Source organism: Solenopsis invicta, chromosome 2 (assembly GCF_016802725.1).
Source record: "Solenopsis invicta isolate M01_SB chromosome 2, UNIL_Sinv_3.0, whole genome shotgun sequence".
In the NCBI taxonomy this organism is placed as follows: domain Eukaryota; kingdom Metazoa; phylum Arthropoda; class Insecta; order Hymenoptera; family Formicidae; genus Solenopsis; species Solenopsis invicta.
Genome location: NC_052665.1, coordinates 16,153,683 through 16,169,927, shown reverse-complemented (window position 1 = coordinate 16,169,927; position 16,245 = coordinate 16,153,683). Strand labels below are relative to the sequence as shown.

Below are 16,245 nucleotides of genomic sequence, written 5' to 3'. Positions count from 1 at the left end.
GATTACGAAGATGCGACCGAAATTACATCCGCTTATATTAACGCCTTGCCGCAATGCACGCGATTTATGGTGTAATCTAGCACAAACGTATTCCCGGTATATATAGTTTTTCGCCAGTGTAACAATTCCCGCGCGCAATGGTGTGAAGAGCACGGCTCCCGAGATTTACATACTGTTTCATACATTTCTTTTATGTGACACTACGCTACGAGAAAATTCTGAAATAGGACGTAAATTTTATTGCTTGACCTAATTGCAACTGATTTCATTCAGTGTGTGAAAGAAACTACTGCGAGAAGCCTTTTACTTTCGAACTGGCAGTGACTAAAAAAACTTTGAAACATCTCAACGATTTGTGAGAAAAGAATAATTTTATAAATTTTATATTGCTCAAAAGATATGCAAGGTCTAGTACGTTTTAAAATCTTTTACGATCCATATTTGCTGATCTTGAAATTGCATCATATGCAAAGAAATTAGATAACGAATTGAAAGCTGTCGACTCTTATTACGGAATAAAAATAATTATTATTATTCCATATTTCTTTTTATGCGCGGTGACGATAATTCTGTGAACTCTTTCAGAACTCGCAAGTGCTTATATAACATAAAATATGACAGGTCCTGCTTTTTCTACGCGCTATCGCTCTACATGCTCTTGTTTACGGTTTATCGTTATCTTCGCTACCACTTCGTAAGAAAGATAATCACGTTCTCACGCGATCGAGTATTTAGTCTATAAGATAATGTACTATCGATACCATTCGTGTAACAAAATTAAAACAACAAATTGCGCAACGGAAAAAATGCGCGCGGGGAAACACGTTTCCTTGATGATTCAGGCGGTAATAATAAATTAATCGAATCGAGAAAGGGAACAGTAACGCGACTCAACACCTGACTCAAACGGGCAGGTGAATGGCCGATGATTTCGCAACAAAACCGCGCACCAGACGATTAAATTCGCTTAATTATCGGCAGTATCTCGCAGCGAAGGTCAAGTTCTTCGAGCACCATGCAACAGCTAAAGCCTTGATGTATCTGGTTTTCCTTACTCGAGCGGTACGTTGCATTATGCATATAGGCAAAATTACTCGTAAACCTTCGATAACTCGCATTTTTAAGAAACTTTTTCTTAAACAAAATTTTATGAAATTCTATTTCTGGAATCTAATATTCTATTTCATGGAATTCTATTTCTGAAATTTAATTTCTATTATATGGAATTTTATTTCTTTTGCACACGTACGCAAAGTTGTGCGTGAGAAATTTCTCAGTTCGATTATGGCGTGCGTCAAAATATACGCGCAATTTATAAATGACTTTCGGTCATATGAATGCTCCAAGCCGATTAGGGTCAAGTCAAACAAACTGGAGGACGTGTTGATTGGCTGGCGGCGTAAACTTTATCATGTCTATATCAGCAAAGTCGACACTCTTGACGCGGGATAAGGCAACGTAAATAAAGTGGCGCCGAAAGTTTAATGAATTCTCGATGGTACTTGAAAAATTTCCACGCGACAGAGATTGAGTAATCCGCCAACTTTAGATCCTTGGCTTGAAGGATCGAATAGTCGTGAGGAAGTGAAGAACGACAACTTCCGTAAAATGCCAGTAACGGCCATAACCATAAAACTTTTACGCAATTGAAAGTCTTCATCAATCTTTTAAAAAGATTGATCGTTCTGTAAGAAATCGAGAATTCGTCGGATCTTGACGTGGTACATCATTCACAAGACAAAAGTGCGCTCTAAATAAAAGTTAAATAATTTTTTTTAGACAATAATTTATTATATCCGACTGACGAAATTAAAAATACGAGACTAGAAGGCCTGTGTCAGTCGTAATGGTTCTTGGTGTCAAATAATAATTTTTTTTTCATTTTTTTTATTTTTAATTTTTACTATTTTTAACTCAAACTGTGCGCCACATATTCGTCGGACTTGAAACACAGTCGGAATAGTAGTAAAGCCGGAATAGTAATGTTAATGCTATAAGAAGCATACATAATTTTTTATTAGAATTAAAATTGATACGAAGTATTAACTTATTATATAATTAAATTTTATTATTATTAAATTGTTACACTTAACATAATTATTTTTAAACGTAAAAATGAAATAGTCTATGTCGATTTGCAGTGGATCTTAGTGCCGAATAATAACTTTTTAATTTCCAGTTATGCGAACTGCGTGTCACATTTGTCAAACTTGAAACACAGCCGTTGTATGAAGTCGAAATACATAATACACAACTACATAAATTAAATTGACGAGTAATTGAATAATTTTTATGTTAAGAAGCATCTTTAAGCATCACTTTTGTGAAAGAATTTGAAACAAAATGCTTTTATTTACAAAATATAAAATTACTTATGTCATTGGATGAATACTGCCGTATAAATTATTCTTAAAGAAATAAATGTATGTAAATTAATTCATGATTGAAAATATTGTTTTAAAAAACCATCATTTTATATTTACTATTTTATAATTTACAAGAAAATCTGCTTTGAAATAAGAATAACTTTGTTTCAATCTTGAGTTACGAATAAAAAAATAAATTTATAATCTATGAAATTTTTTTCGATTGAAAAGAATCAGACTTACTTTCTTTCAATCCCGTATTATGAATAGAAATGAATTTAAAGCTTTTGAACTTTTTTTGGAAAGAATATGATTTTCGTTGTTTTAATTTCCTGTTTCATGTATTATAGTAGAAATAAAAAAATTCTTAAACTTTAATTGTATTGAAATGGATTAAAAGAATAAAGAATTTAGATTTGACAATATATGAATCAATTTCTATTCATTTGCGTTTGCTGGAAAAATGATTTGAAATGATTAAAAATGAATTTATTCTGATATTTTAAAATTGACGCTTCAAATTTTCGAATCTATTTGAATCCAAACATAATATAATGTGGACATGAATACATCCAAGTCCAAAATTATGCATAAGAATAATTTTGTTTCAATTTATTTAAATTAAAGATAATCTTGTTTTAAATTTGTAAGTTATAAATATTCAATAACAATTTTAAATTATAAATAGACAAATTTCTACTTACTTCAATTCTACTTACATTCAAATAAATTAAAAAAAATGTAAATATGCCATGAATGCATTTAAATTAAGAATTAAAAATGTGCACTTTTTTGTAAATAAAAAAGTTATCATAGAAATAAAAAGTTATCATAGAAATATATTAGCTCTAAATGCACACAGTAGTGAATATTTCTATTTTAAAATGAATGAAGAAAATTTATATTCTATTTATAAAAAAATAATCATAAATGTTATTGTAAAATAAAAAGAATATTTACAGAAATTTTTATTTCAAGTCATTGTCTTATAAATTTTTGTTATGAATAACATAGGAAATTGCTAAATATCCCAGTTTAAATTATAATATTCATTGTTGAATATTATATTAATCCATATCGACGCACGCAGTTAATTAAGAAAATTTACATTTGAATTCTTTTTAATTTATTATAAGTATACAATATCTTATTCATATTTATGAACAGAAATAGATTCATATACTCAGACATATCATCAATTTACTTTAACTTATTTATATCTCTATTCTAAAATGCGAAGTCGGATAAATTGAAATAAATTACAATTTTCAATTTATTTGAATTCATTTTCGTTTACTGGATAATCTTTGAAATGGCGAAAATAGTTAAAATAGTTGAACACCAAAAATTCTAATCAATATAATAAAATAGACTCGTGTGTGCTAACAGCAAATTACGTTGACGAAAATTCTAAATTTATTGTTTGTCTAGTTTTTAGTGATAGATTTGTCACAGTCAGAGGAACGTTCGGATTTCAGATAGTTACGGGAAAATCCTATAGGTGTGTATGCAAATCATGCACTTCCTGATGTGACGCATATCTACATATAGCTCGAAATTCCACTAGCAATTTACAATAATATTAACCGGATATTTCACGAGATATATGTTGGACTTTGAACTCTACTGTAATAGGCGTCCTGTTCAATGTCTATCACGTGGACTTCGTCCATGCCCTAAGAATTCTATCCAAAAAACGTATTAAAAAAAATGCAGATTACCTGAGCGATCAAGAATGTGATTCTTTGGACAACGTCGAAAATAAATTTCTTATCATTCTTGCTTAATATATATTTTTCTATAAAGATCTTTTCCTTTTTAAAGATTTTGTTTAAAACGCCGCGACGCCGGTATACAAAAAACACTAATAATAAAAGCATGAATTGCATTAATAAATGTATTATATAATGATTTACAAATTTATCTAGACTATATTAGTTTATTAAAATTTTTCTCAGATTTACTTCTTATTTTAGATTAGCTAATAACTTTCGCGCATCAACTTTCATTTGCTTATAAATATTTTTTAAGACTAATTTCATCAAATCCTATGCAAGTTCTTTCTGAAAAATAACGAGCAAAAAAAATAACGTATATATATTCCGTTAATCATTATCTATAACAGTAGAATATACAATAGAATATTATAGTATTAAATGAGTGTAGAAGTCTCGATCCTTTTTGAAAAGATATTTGTCTCGTTGCGATGTATCAACATTGTTAGATAATATGGCAAATCATATATTGCTAAATGGATAATTTTAAGAGTTGTCTATAAAAAAAGATTGATACTATTTAAGTGCTACTTTATTAAGCAAAGATGAGTCTCAAAACACACCAAAATTTATATGTGATTTGAAAGGGACACGTGTATTGAAAGGGACACACACAAAAGTAGTAAATAATATTTTCCAAATTCATCACAAATGTTTTTATAGCAGCTACCATTTTTCTTTTTTTCGAAATTCGTGCATTGTAATCACACATAAATATTCTTTTTCTTTTAATTTGATTTTTATTGATACAAGCATAGCACTATAAATAACTGTAAATGGAACCAACTTTTGTTATAGACAACTTTTGGCAACACCTTTTTAATGTATAATATAATTTTCCCTAATATCTGCTAGTGTTGATACATTGAGCAATGCTTAAAAGAGTTAAGACTTTTGCACAGGCCCAATATAACAGAACATCAATTATTCGAATACCAATATTATGCAAAGATACACAAATAGAAGATATTAATTTATAGTAAAACTATATTATTATTATCGTTATATTATCTATATTATTTTTTAAAATATTTTATTTTTCACCTGAAAGTTTCACATGAATAATTATTTTATAATCGATCACGGATTATAAAATAATCTTTCAAATAATCGACGTTTCACGTTTGTCATTTAATGAGTTTCTTCTAATCACTTCTCTCGTAAGATAGGATCAATCACTACTGAGTATGCTATTATGCTGTCTAGGCACAATTCCATCTTGCCTGCCGGTCATCCGGAAAAATTTCGAGTTAACGTTCGTGAAAATGTAGGGCGCGTTCTCCGTGGGGCAGAGTACCTTCTCCAATATTTTGGGCAATCCCTTTTCTGTCTTATTTCCGACCGGTTCCAGCATATTGTTCCACAAAAGATTAGCGCCTGAAAAATAAAATTGAAGTTAATTTTCCTATGCATATGACGGAAACGAGAAAACTTTGCTCGTTATTTATTCTGTCATTTTATTATAAAACGACAATATCAGCCAGCGGTGACTGGCATGTTCTCTTTCACCATGACTCTTGTTGACACCGTCTAAGAGGCATTTAATGATATCTCTTAACCATCCACGTCCGTTAATAAATTCGCGCACGCGTTTACAACAAGCCAGCTGCAAGGAATTAATGATTATTTTATTGCTTGCGACGTTAGTCAGATAATTCATTTATTTTTAATTATCTAAATTGACGACTAACGAATTAACCCTTGTTTGAATATGTATAATACAGAATTTTTATACGCAATGGCAATAAATTCTAAAGTATAATCTTTATTATTGTGATGCATGAATATGAATATTGATATACGAATATTTAATGTGTTTTTGACGTAGCTAACTGTGTATATTATATTCATACTTTATATACAATGTAACTAGAATTAAATATTTAATATATTTCGAAGAATTAATATGAGATCAAATATATATATATATATATATATATATATATATATATATAATCTAGTATTTACTCTTTGAAATATATTACATATTTAATTCTCTCAAGTTACAAAAAATTGCACTCTTTATATGTTGCATTTATTTAAATTATCTCGTATTTATTCTTCGAAAACGTAAATGATATAGATAATTACTTCGGAATTAAAGCATTTTTTTACTGTAATTATAATCTGTACATCCTTTTAGAACCTTAATGAATAATATAAAGAAATAATAATTAAATATGATGCGTTGTATGTGTAGTTATCAACTTTGATATCTTTTTTAAATTTATATTTAAATAAAAAAAAATTCAAAGTAATATATAAAATTAGAAATTTTTTTTAATGTATACTATTAATTTTAATAATAAGATATTTTAATTGTCTATTAATAATTATTATTTTTTAATTGTAATTTATATTATATTATACATTATTAAAATTTTATTATTAATAGAATTTCAATAAAAAATTACGTAAATTGCGTAATAATAAATCACACAAGTTACAGTTTATTAAAATAATAATACATCTTGAATAAATTAGTTTTAGCAAAAAGAAGAATTTTTTACCAACTTTAATTATCAATTTTATTTATGCAAATGTTGCTCTCTTTCTCTCTCCGTCTCTGTCTTTGCGCGCGCATGCGCTATGGATTTACGCATACAGAAAAATTCTCTCGCCTAGCAAAATGCAACCATTTTAACATTACGACATTTTTTTCCGACATCAACAGGCGCCATTCAGTCGATAAATACCATAATAGCAGTTAATGTTTTACAATTAATATACATTCTTCGCAATGTCATCTAGTTTTTAGTTATTATTTTGATCAATTTGCTTTTAAATATATAACGTATAAAAGTTAATGCCTACCGAGTGCGTGTCCTTTCTGACTGAAATGGAAACAGTCATACGTGACCAGATTGGAGTCGATCGGTGGAGCACGATTAGGATCTGCATTGGGTGCATTAAATAATTTAATAAATGGCTGCAGCACCACGGTGAAGTCCGCGGAGTTATCGTATCTATAATGTAAAATGATAACTTTATTAAGCTTGTATATATATTCTAGCAACACGAATAGATATAAATATAACATATCATTTGAAAACTAACGAGAAACGTCTTTCAATACAATAGACTCTGACGAATTAAAAATTAAAAATTAATCTTTTCGATTAAATAAAGCATGTGTTGAACATCGACTGTACCTTCCTGAGTACACTAAAGTTTCCGCGGCCTGCTGATAGAGTTGGGACATTTTCGACGCTGCGATATCCGGTTGACTACCCTTGTGCATACAGGAGCAATAAAGGGGATGCAATATATTGCACATAGTACTTCGCGTTACTCTAACCGAGACTGTGACATCTTTCAAAAAAAAAAAAAAAAATACAAGTACATGAAAAATTCATGTAGATTATAAATGTTTGTATATATACAGTATACATATATATTATTGATTAATATATACATATACTGTATAGTGCAGGGATTCCCAAAGTAATGATCACGATCTACTAATAAGCAGCAAACCAAATTTCGTGAGGCGTGAGCAATGATAGGAATCGAAATTAAATTTTTTGGAATAGACTACAATTATCAAACTTCTTGTACATAAAATGATTCGCATTAACGTCGACATCAAACGTTGTCATCAACAGAAATAGGAAACAGTACATTCTTCATATCTTTATACCTTATATGTATTTGAGAGATAGATTTCTAAAATTATATTCAATAAAAAATTTTAAAGTAGATTAGCTAAAATAGTAAAATAATATAAGTATAATCTCTATCTCCTTGCTTTTTCATCCCTTAAAGCTAGATGAATTTCGGATGTTTACCCCTTAAAAAATGGATCGTATTTAGGAAACCCTGTTGTAGTATATCATAAAATTTCAAGATTTATAATTTAGACAGGACATTAATCTTTCTATTTAAAAACCTGGCAATATTGTAATGATAATATACGTTTTTCTTTGATTACGCCTGTATAAAATTTCTAATAAAATATCAATTTGTCACCTATGGCCGGAACCAGATTGACTAGCGTGCGAGGTAGTGCGATCCTTAAGAAATCGAGCGTCCTTTGTAAATGCAGGATGTAACGCGACGGCGAGAAAAATTGTGGATCGTAACATTGCGCCGAACATATGTCGTTAGCTCCAAATAGGATCGTAATGAGCTGACAAAAGAAATACAATTAATTAAAATCAAGAGAGAATTTTTTTCTCCTTGGACAGGCGTACGTGGTAAAGAGAATTATCGGAGATTATTACCTTCCAATGTTTCTTCACATTTATCTTCGGGTCACTTTTAATTCTCTGCACCAAGATCCTCGCTTGCTGCAACGCATCCTCCGTAGCAGCGACCGGAAAGGCGACGTTCAGTCTCGCCGCCGTTGAAATGAATTCCCCCGTTCCGGTAGAATAACCAGTCAATTTCGGATTAAATACCTGCAATAATACATTGCGATAACGAAGGATAGAACTTTTTGTTACGCGCAAAACTTAGAACGTTGTATTAAAATAAAAAAATGACCGTTAATTCTTGCAGAATGTTTTCGCTCGCACTGCATATACATGTGATACGCGATGAAAGATCGATGCAACGTGAATAAAACACACATACAACCTTGAGATATTTTTTTTACATTATACGGTGTACCTTTAAAATGTTGGGAAGCGTGAAGAATTGCCTCCAATCCCCTTGTCCTCCGGCGCACCAACTGACTCCGCGCGCCTCGATGAAGGTCCCTACTGCGAATTCCTCCATCGCGCCACTTCCGGCGACTAAGGAATCGCCGAGACCACCGATCACATCGATGTCACCCGGTCTCAATCGATGGACATTATTTGGTATCGATGAAGATCTGTAACTCGCGAAACAAAGCTTGAGTTACCTAAATTTAAATACAATTAATGATTGGAAAATAGGATAATGAGAGTCAGCGGCGGGTAAAAGTGCGCAATCACATGTATCGATATTAAATTATTTATTCAATTCAAAATTACAAAACGAACGTTTTGACTCGTTTTGAAGTCATCTTCAGCGTAACAAAAAATAGTAAAAGTAATAAAAATAGAAGCCGTCATCAGTCATCGAAAACGGGAAGCATTCAAGTTGCCAACGGTTTGATAAATCCGTAGTGACATCTTTAACCGTGATAGTGTCGCAAGAGATGACACTTCGCTATATAACTGTATCGTATAATTATTTCGGATGTCGAAAAATTATTTTACTAGAGACTATATTTTCTCGTGGCCGTGTCGCAAGAAATGACACTTTACTATATAATTGTCAAATAATTATTTTAGATGTCGAAAAGTTATTTTAATTGAGACTGTATTTACTTATGAATCTCCATTCGGGCTAATGACGACTAATGAAGCCTTAGATAAGTTTTGTCCATAGAAATTAATTTCTCTTGACGAAGTTACCCAAATTTATTTGTAATTTATTTGTAACAACATTTGATTCGCATATTTATCATTAAATGCGACAATTTGTTAAATCACATTTATTATCAACATTAAATAAAATTTAAATTACAATATTTTTTAGCGCTGAAAATATAGATACGCGTAAACAGAGAAAGAGAAATGAACATAAAATTTTAATTAATTTTTAAGTCACGAAAGTAGAAGGCTTGTATCAATCATGGCGATTTTTAGTGCCAAATAATAATTTTTAATTTTTAACCTCCTCGGAAAGGGGGGGATATTATGCTTCTTATAGTATTAATATTCCAGCTTGATAACTGTGTTTTAAGTCCGAATAGGCAGCGCGCAGTTTGAGTTAAAAATTTGTAAAACTTAAAAATCATTATTTGACACCAAGAACCGCTATGGCTGACACAGACCTTCTAGTTTTGTGTTTTAATTTCGTCAGTCCAACATAACGACTCATCGTTTAATTTTTAAGCATTGCGCTTTAAAAAGTTATTAATTTTTATTACGCAGAATTTTACCTGCCAAAATGCACGTCGCAAGGAAACGAGACGTTGTCGGGAATTATCGGTTGTTTTCTCACGCCGCCGTACCGTGCGGGATATGAAATTCCCATTTGGTCAATCTTGTCCTAAAAATTATGCGATTTGAATGATTCACATATCCGAGTTTATGTTTTACGCACATGCAAGTGTCCGTATAAACTTTATCGTATTCAGATGTAGCTAATATTTGCACGTGGATATAATAACTGTAGGATGTGAAATTGTTTCGGGACAGAATATAAAAATTGAGAGATGTATGATTTTATATTCGTGCATTCTTATAAAATTTGTGCGACCGAGCGATCATAGCTCATAAATTGTAGTTTCTCTTTTTATGGGGGCACAATGCGCTTTAATGCCACTCCAACCACAATATCTAATTACACAAGATTCGTATCTTCATTAAAGTGATACTCATCATCAGATACTCGCTTCTGTAACCTGTATTTGCACAACTTGGAAGAACGATTTGCAGTTTGATTATCGTAACTGTCACGATAACTTTAATTCTTGATAACAATATATTTTTTTGGATACTGAAACACTTTTTCATTAATTAACTAATTATTAAGATAACATTAATCTCATTGAACGCTATCTCGAAGAAGATATAACAAAGTAAAAATTAATGAGGGCGTAATTCGAATAGATATATAGGCAGTAAAAACTCTTGATGAACTTCATTTTTTTTTATAATCAATAACAGCAAGTGATAATTTAAAATTGTGTTAAATTATCGTGGAATTAAAATTGTTACAGAATTATAAAGTACGATTGACACGAGCAAATTAAACAAGTCTGATTCTACAAATACTTTGTGCAAATATAACATGTAATACATTATTTCAGTCGCAAGAATTGCTTTGAGGCAGCACAAGTCTTTTCACCTGCGATTTTTTTCTGTCAGGACATTTAAACCGGTGTCGATTAGCGCATTTAGCATTCGACACGCGTTTACACTCTTGCTTTCTTCGATTTGCATTCCACCGCGTCGCGTCGCGTCTAAAACACTGGTGTACGTACACACACACACACACACACACACACACACACACACACACACACACACACACACACACACACACACACACACACACACACACACACACACACACACACATATATATATATATAAATTTTTGCGGTCATTCTACCAACTGAAAAAGGCACGACACATTTAGAGTTCTTTTAATTATGCAGCCGAATATGGCTTGTTTGTCAAACTTTTACAACACTAGTCTATACCAGTTTGCTAGATATTTTGTTACGATATCATAGTAATCAATTTTTTGTCTCTTTTTTTCAAGAATAATTTATTAATTAAAAGTATTTTTAGCATTAAAAATTAAGTATTTAGCTTCACTTTGGTTTATAAATTCCTAAAGCCCGTTTCGTGTTAAATTTTTATGAAGGAAAAAGCGGCATTTACTTTCGATCCACATTTCGATATTTCGAAATAACGATTGGAAGTTTGGAAAGTAGTAAAGAGAGTGCAACGTGAGGTCTATGGGTGCTCAAATGTGTTAAAAAACGTCTCGCAACATGGAAAGATCTCCTATAACGATAGGAGGTCTTTCCACGGGTCACAAGGCCAACGGAAAGAAACGTTCCGGCCTTTCTCCGATTGCTCGGAATGCAAAGCATTTTTTTCTTTACAATTTGCGTCCGCACCTTCGAGTTTCACGTAACATTGAACGTTGTAATTTATTCCAATGAGCGATATATTAATAATTAGGTTAAAAGTTTATTGTCCTGGTAATCGAGCTGAAATGTGCTATGGAAAATATAGCATATTTCGTATTACTTTTGCGAACACGAGTTCACACGAAATTGGCGTGTGAAAAAATTGGCGCGTTCTAACGGAGTAATATTGTACTTATATTGTACTCGTATCTGCGAGTATATCAACGAATTTGGCGTGAAATTAAAAAGCGTAAAACAAGGTCCGACTTTAACTCGCAAATCACGTGCGATTTCTCGAGTAGTACGATCGTATGGTGGTCTGCTGCATGCTAACAACATTCTTAGTAATCTTTTTGCAATATTCTTCCTTCGTCCAGACTGCCAAATCTGTGAGCAATTGCCGGATTGATAACTCTTACTTCCGTTTAAGCGGGAAATTAACATTATCGAAAGCTTCTTCCTTATGTAACTACGGGCAATAAATTGAATTTATATCCACATACTTCTATATATTTCCATACGTATGACTTCGATGTTTTTTTATTGATACGTGAAAAATGTTATTATATATAAAATTATATATTAATACAAAAGTACGATATTATACGAGACAATACGAAGAATGACTTTATAAGAAAAGTGTTAATGATCAATACGAAATTCTAATTTTGCGATTTTAATACAACTTACCCTTCCCTCTTGCAATAGGCTGCGCAAAAAATCCGTAAAGACATCGCATTTGCCCGGACGGATGTCGGCGATGACCAGAAGCAAGCAAATTATTTCGACTTTCATAATTTTTGTTTCAAAAATTGTCTCGTCTACTAAAGAAAGTCTCCTTTAAATTTTCTTCAGACTCTCCTGTATTTCATATGATAATCATTCCATGTTGTAAGATTTTGTTCAGCCTTTGACTTGGTCGAACGAGATGTCCGCTCGCCATCGGCGCGTTTCCTCCTCTAATTCTACAACGCGAGCGTCTCTAATAGATCTTCCGCGTCTTCGACTGAAGAGAACTGCAAACTTTGACGTACACATACTGACCGTTACTTACGCATGCATACAGCGGGAATCATATCGATAAAGCCACGGCCAGATTCTCGTTTATTTAACGGCGATCGCCCATCGCGACATAGAGAGTTGTTTAGATATAATCTCGCATAATTCTTCAAGTGGGGATAGTTTCCTGACCAGTCTTCACTGTAGGTATAAAAGCAAAAAATTTATACATTCTACAGATTTTTTTTTTATTTAAGGTAGAGTACAGGTCTTGTTTTAAACTTTTTCCAAGCAAAAATGTGTTTAATGTTTCTAATTATATTTTTAAAATGTGAAAAATGCTAATAAAATATTCAAATTAAAAGAAATTTTTTTTCGTTAACTTTTAAATTTTGTAAATTTTTTATTTTCACTTCTTTTGTATATGTTATTTATATTGATAATATAATTGGATTAGAGTGAAAATTATGGCATAATATTTAAATTTATATGAGTTTCGTAAATATTTAAATGCAAATTTAGTATCAGAGTAATTTTAAATCTGTAAGTAGTCTTAAAACTGTAAGAAATAAAAGCGTAATTTCATCAATCGTGATTTTTAGTTCTCAGCCTCGTTAACTTCGTTATCTATGATTCGGAGAAAGTGAATGCCTTCCGGTGCCTTGGTTAAATTTAGTTTGGCCCAGTGTAAGTCGTTCGAGTAAAAAAACGTATTAATTTCTTTTTAAGTTATATCATGTTCTAGCTCACATTATTAAGTTTATACAATAGTAATATGTAATGACTTCTCTCGAACAAAAACCAAGAAACCCATTCGGGATTACATAGGAATAAACAACAATGTTTACGTGGAATTTTACAAAGGTATAAAACCCGAAAGAGTCAACAAAGACTTTGAAAGTATTGCTTTACAGAATCACCTTTAAAAAAAAACATAAGGCATACTTTCGCTGGTGTCTAAGTTCGCGTCTTAGCCCCCCTGGGCACATTTTCATAAATCATTCTTCACACCTTTAGAAAATGTAATTTGTCATTTGTACGAAAAAGAGTAGAGACAACGTCCCAAGAATATCGAATTATATATTCATATGTGAATGCCCGGGAAATTTTTTACACTGTCAGTAAACAACACGCACACATATTTAAAAAATCTTTTTTCGCTGATGAAATATAAATAAAAATTTAAATTTACTAATAGTTTTTCAACAAATATATTTATAAATTCAATTTACGAATATTATTGTGTATACGAATATTATTGTAATTTACATGATGCATTATGTACATACATACATACATACATACATACATACATATAAATATACACTAAAAAAAAAAATTTGTTGAAAAAGTATAATATTTAGTCTGATACGTGCAATTAAAAAATAAATTGATTAAAAAATTTTAAATGGTTAACATAAATAAACTGTATTCTTTTGTACAACTAAATAATTACTGAATTAATTCAATGTTTAGTTGATCGTATTGGACTCAATATTTTAGTTTAAAAAAAAAATTTTTTTCTCAGTATTTATTCGCACATAAATGTAATACCTTGCTTTCCGATGGTTTCTTGTTCCGCATCGTTACACAGTCAAAAGATCAATAAAACGCTATATAACTCTCGTTATCTTCCATCTTAATTGTACTTTTCTTCACTAAATGTAATTCTCTGGTGTGTAAAATTGACACTTTCAAAGCATGAGGCTTTCAGTTCAATAACTGACATTTCCCTCCTTTTACATAGGAACTGTCCATGTCGTTTTTTACACAGAAAATTGCAAACAGATTAGGTATTATCTGAACACTAAACGCGTTGAATTATTGTTAATAAATTATACTGTTTTCGAAATGGAAAAATTCCAAGGTTTACGCATATAAATCGCGGGAAAAAAGCTAATTCTCTTCGACCGGTATTACCGGATGACACTACTAAACATGAATGAAGCGTGCCGAAGAAAGACTCGCTTCTGTGCCCATCGATGAAATCCCCACTTTGCGATGAACATATTTACGGTTCCCCTGCATTCTTTCGTATTCCTATGTGGTAGACTAGGTATGTACGTGAGTAATAGTGAGTAAGAGACTACAGCCGATGTTACAATAAAACTTTTCTTGTCAAACCCGTTTACAATTTTGTGTTGCATATGTAGAAAAAGTTAAAGAAACTTATTTAAATATTTTTAATATGTTCTTTTTCTGTAATATTGAATTATTTTTCGGAAATATCTCTTATCAAATCATTCATACATCTCCTTGCAGTTCACAATATAATACTAAATATATTAAATCTATCAGAAATGGATAACAGATAAAGTATTTGACATTATTACATTGTTTAACTCTTTATCGTAAAATAATCGATACATTTTGTCTGAAATAATCTTTTATTTGTATTCCATAAATTTGTGTTCCATAAAAGATTTATATAAATACATCGTGGTAATTTTCCTACGCTTAAATAATTGTCACTGCGACTTAAAATGTATATTAAGAAAAGCTTTTATTATTAAAAAATGATTTAGAAAATAATTTAAAAAACTTTCATTTGCAGATGCAAACGGTTTATGGAACAATTTGTTGGAGCCAGTAGGTGAAAAAACTATGACTTGGGAAAATCCTTTCCACAAATTTCACTGCCCAACGCCGAAGAACCCTTATCTGACAACAATGTTAAACTCACAGCAACAAAGTGTTAATACTAAAACTGCTGCTGCGGTTCGAACGAGAAATATTGACACTTGATAAAAGAAAGTATCGATAGTGTTCGATAGGTCAACGATTATAGTTGCGATTTGCGTTGCCGCGGTCTTTGAACGACTCCGTTCAAAGACCGCGGCAACGCAAATCGCAACTATGATTGTTGACCTATCGAATACTACCGATACTTTCTTTTATCAAGTGCCAATATTTCTCGTTCGAATTGCAGCGGCAGTTTTAGTATTAACCCTTTGTTGCTGTGAGTTTAACATTGTTGTCAGATAAGGCCTTTCCGGCGTTGGGCAGTAAAATTTGTGGAAAGGAGTTTCCCAAGTCATCGTTTAGGCACCTACTGGTTCCAACAAATTGTTCCATAAACCGTTTGCATCTGCAAATATAAATGAAAGTTTTTTTAATTATTTTCTAAATCATTTTTGAATAATGAAAACTTTTCTTAATATACATTTTAAAGATGGTTTGGAAATAGTTCCATTTGAATAAAACGTGTGTATGTGAACATTTTTATCAAATTTAAACTGCTTTTGTAATTAACACTAATTAATGCAACAGAAACAGATGCTAATACAATCGTTACAATGGTAACTGCGTGGAATAGTCAAACTGGTAAAACTGGTTAATATTTGAATATTCTGGCAGTTATTACACTTTCTCACATTATAATGTTTAGAAATGCCGGATTGCAAAATGGAGGGCATTCTATTTTATAATACATAGCAAATATAAAAAAAAATGTTTTTTTATTATAACTTTAATTATTAGTATT

General features: G+C 31.2%; 1 protein-coding gene across 4 annotated transcripts; it reads right to left on the bottom strand.

Moving 5' to 3' along the window:
- Positions 1-3,137: 3,137 nt before the first annotated feature.
- Positions 3,138-14,753, bottom strand: LOC105194258 (phospholipase B1, membrane-associated). Of its 4 annotated transcripts, none has more exons than XM_039445970.1 (10): positions 14,316-14,751; positions 12,807-12,962; positions 12,453-12,727; positions 10,056-10,165; positions 8,753-8,957; positions 8,365-8,541; positions 8,111-8,270; positions 7,294-7,453; positions 6,956-7,107; positions 3,140-5,518 (listed from the first exon to the last, which is right to left on the bottom strand). In XM_039445970.1, the coding sequence occupies exons 3-10, from the start codon at positions 12,555-12,557 to the stop codon at positions 5,313-5,315; spliced, it is 1,275 nt and encodes a 424-aa protein (XP_039301904.1). In that variant the 5' UTR covers positions 12,558-12,727; positions 12,807-12,962; positions 14,316-14,751; the 3' UTR covers positions 3,140-5,312. The 4 variants fall into 4 exon arrangements, with proteins under 4 accessions (XP_039301906.1, XP_039301904.1, XP_039301905.1 ...); XM_039445971.1 differs by having other exon boundaries at positions 12,817-12,962; XM_026131175.2 differs by having other exon boundaries at positions 12,453-12,962.
- Between the last annotated feature and the right edge of the window lie 1,492 nt (positions 14,754-16,245).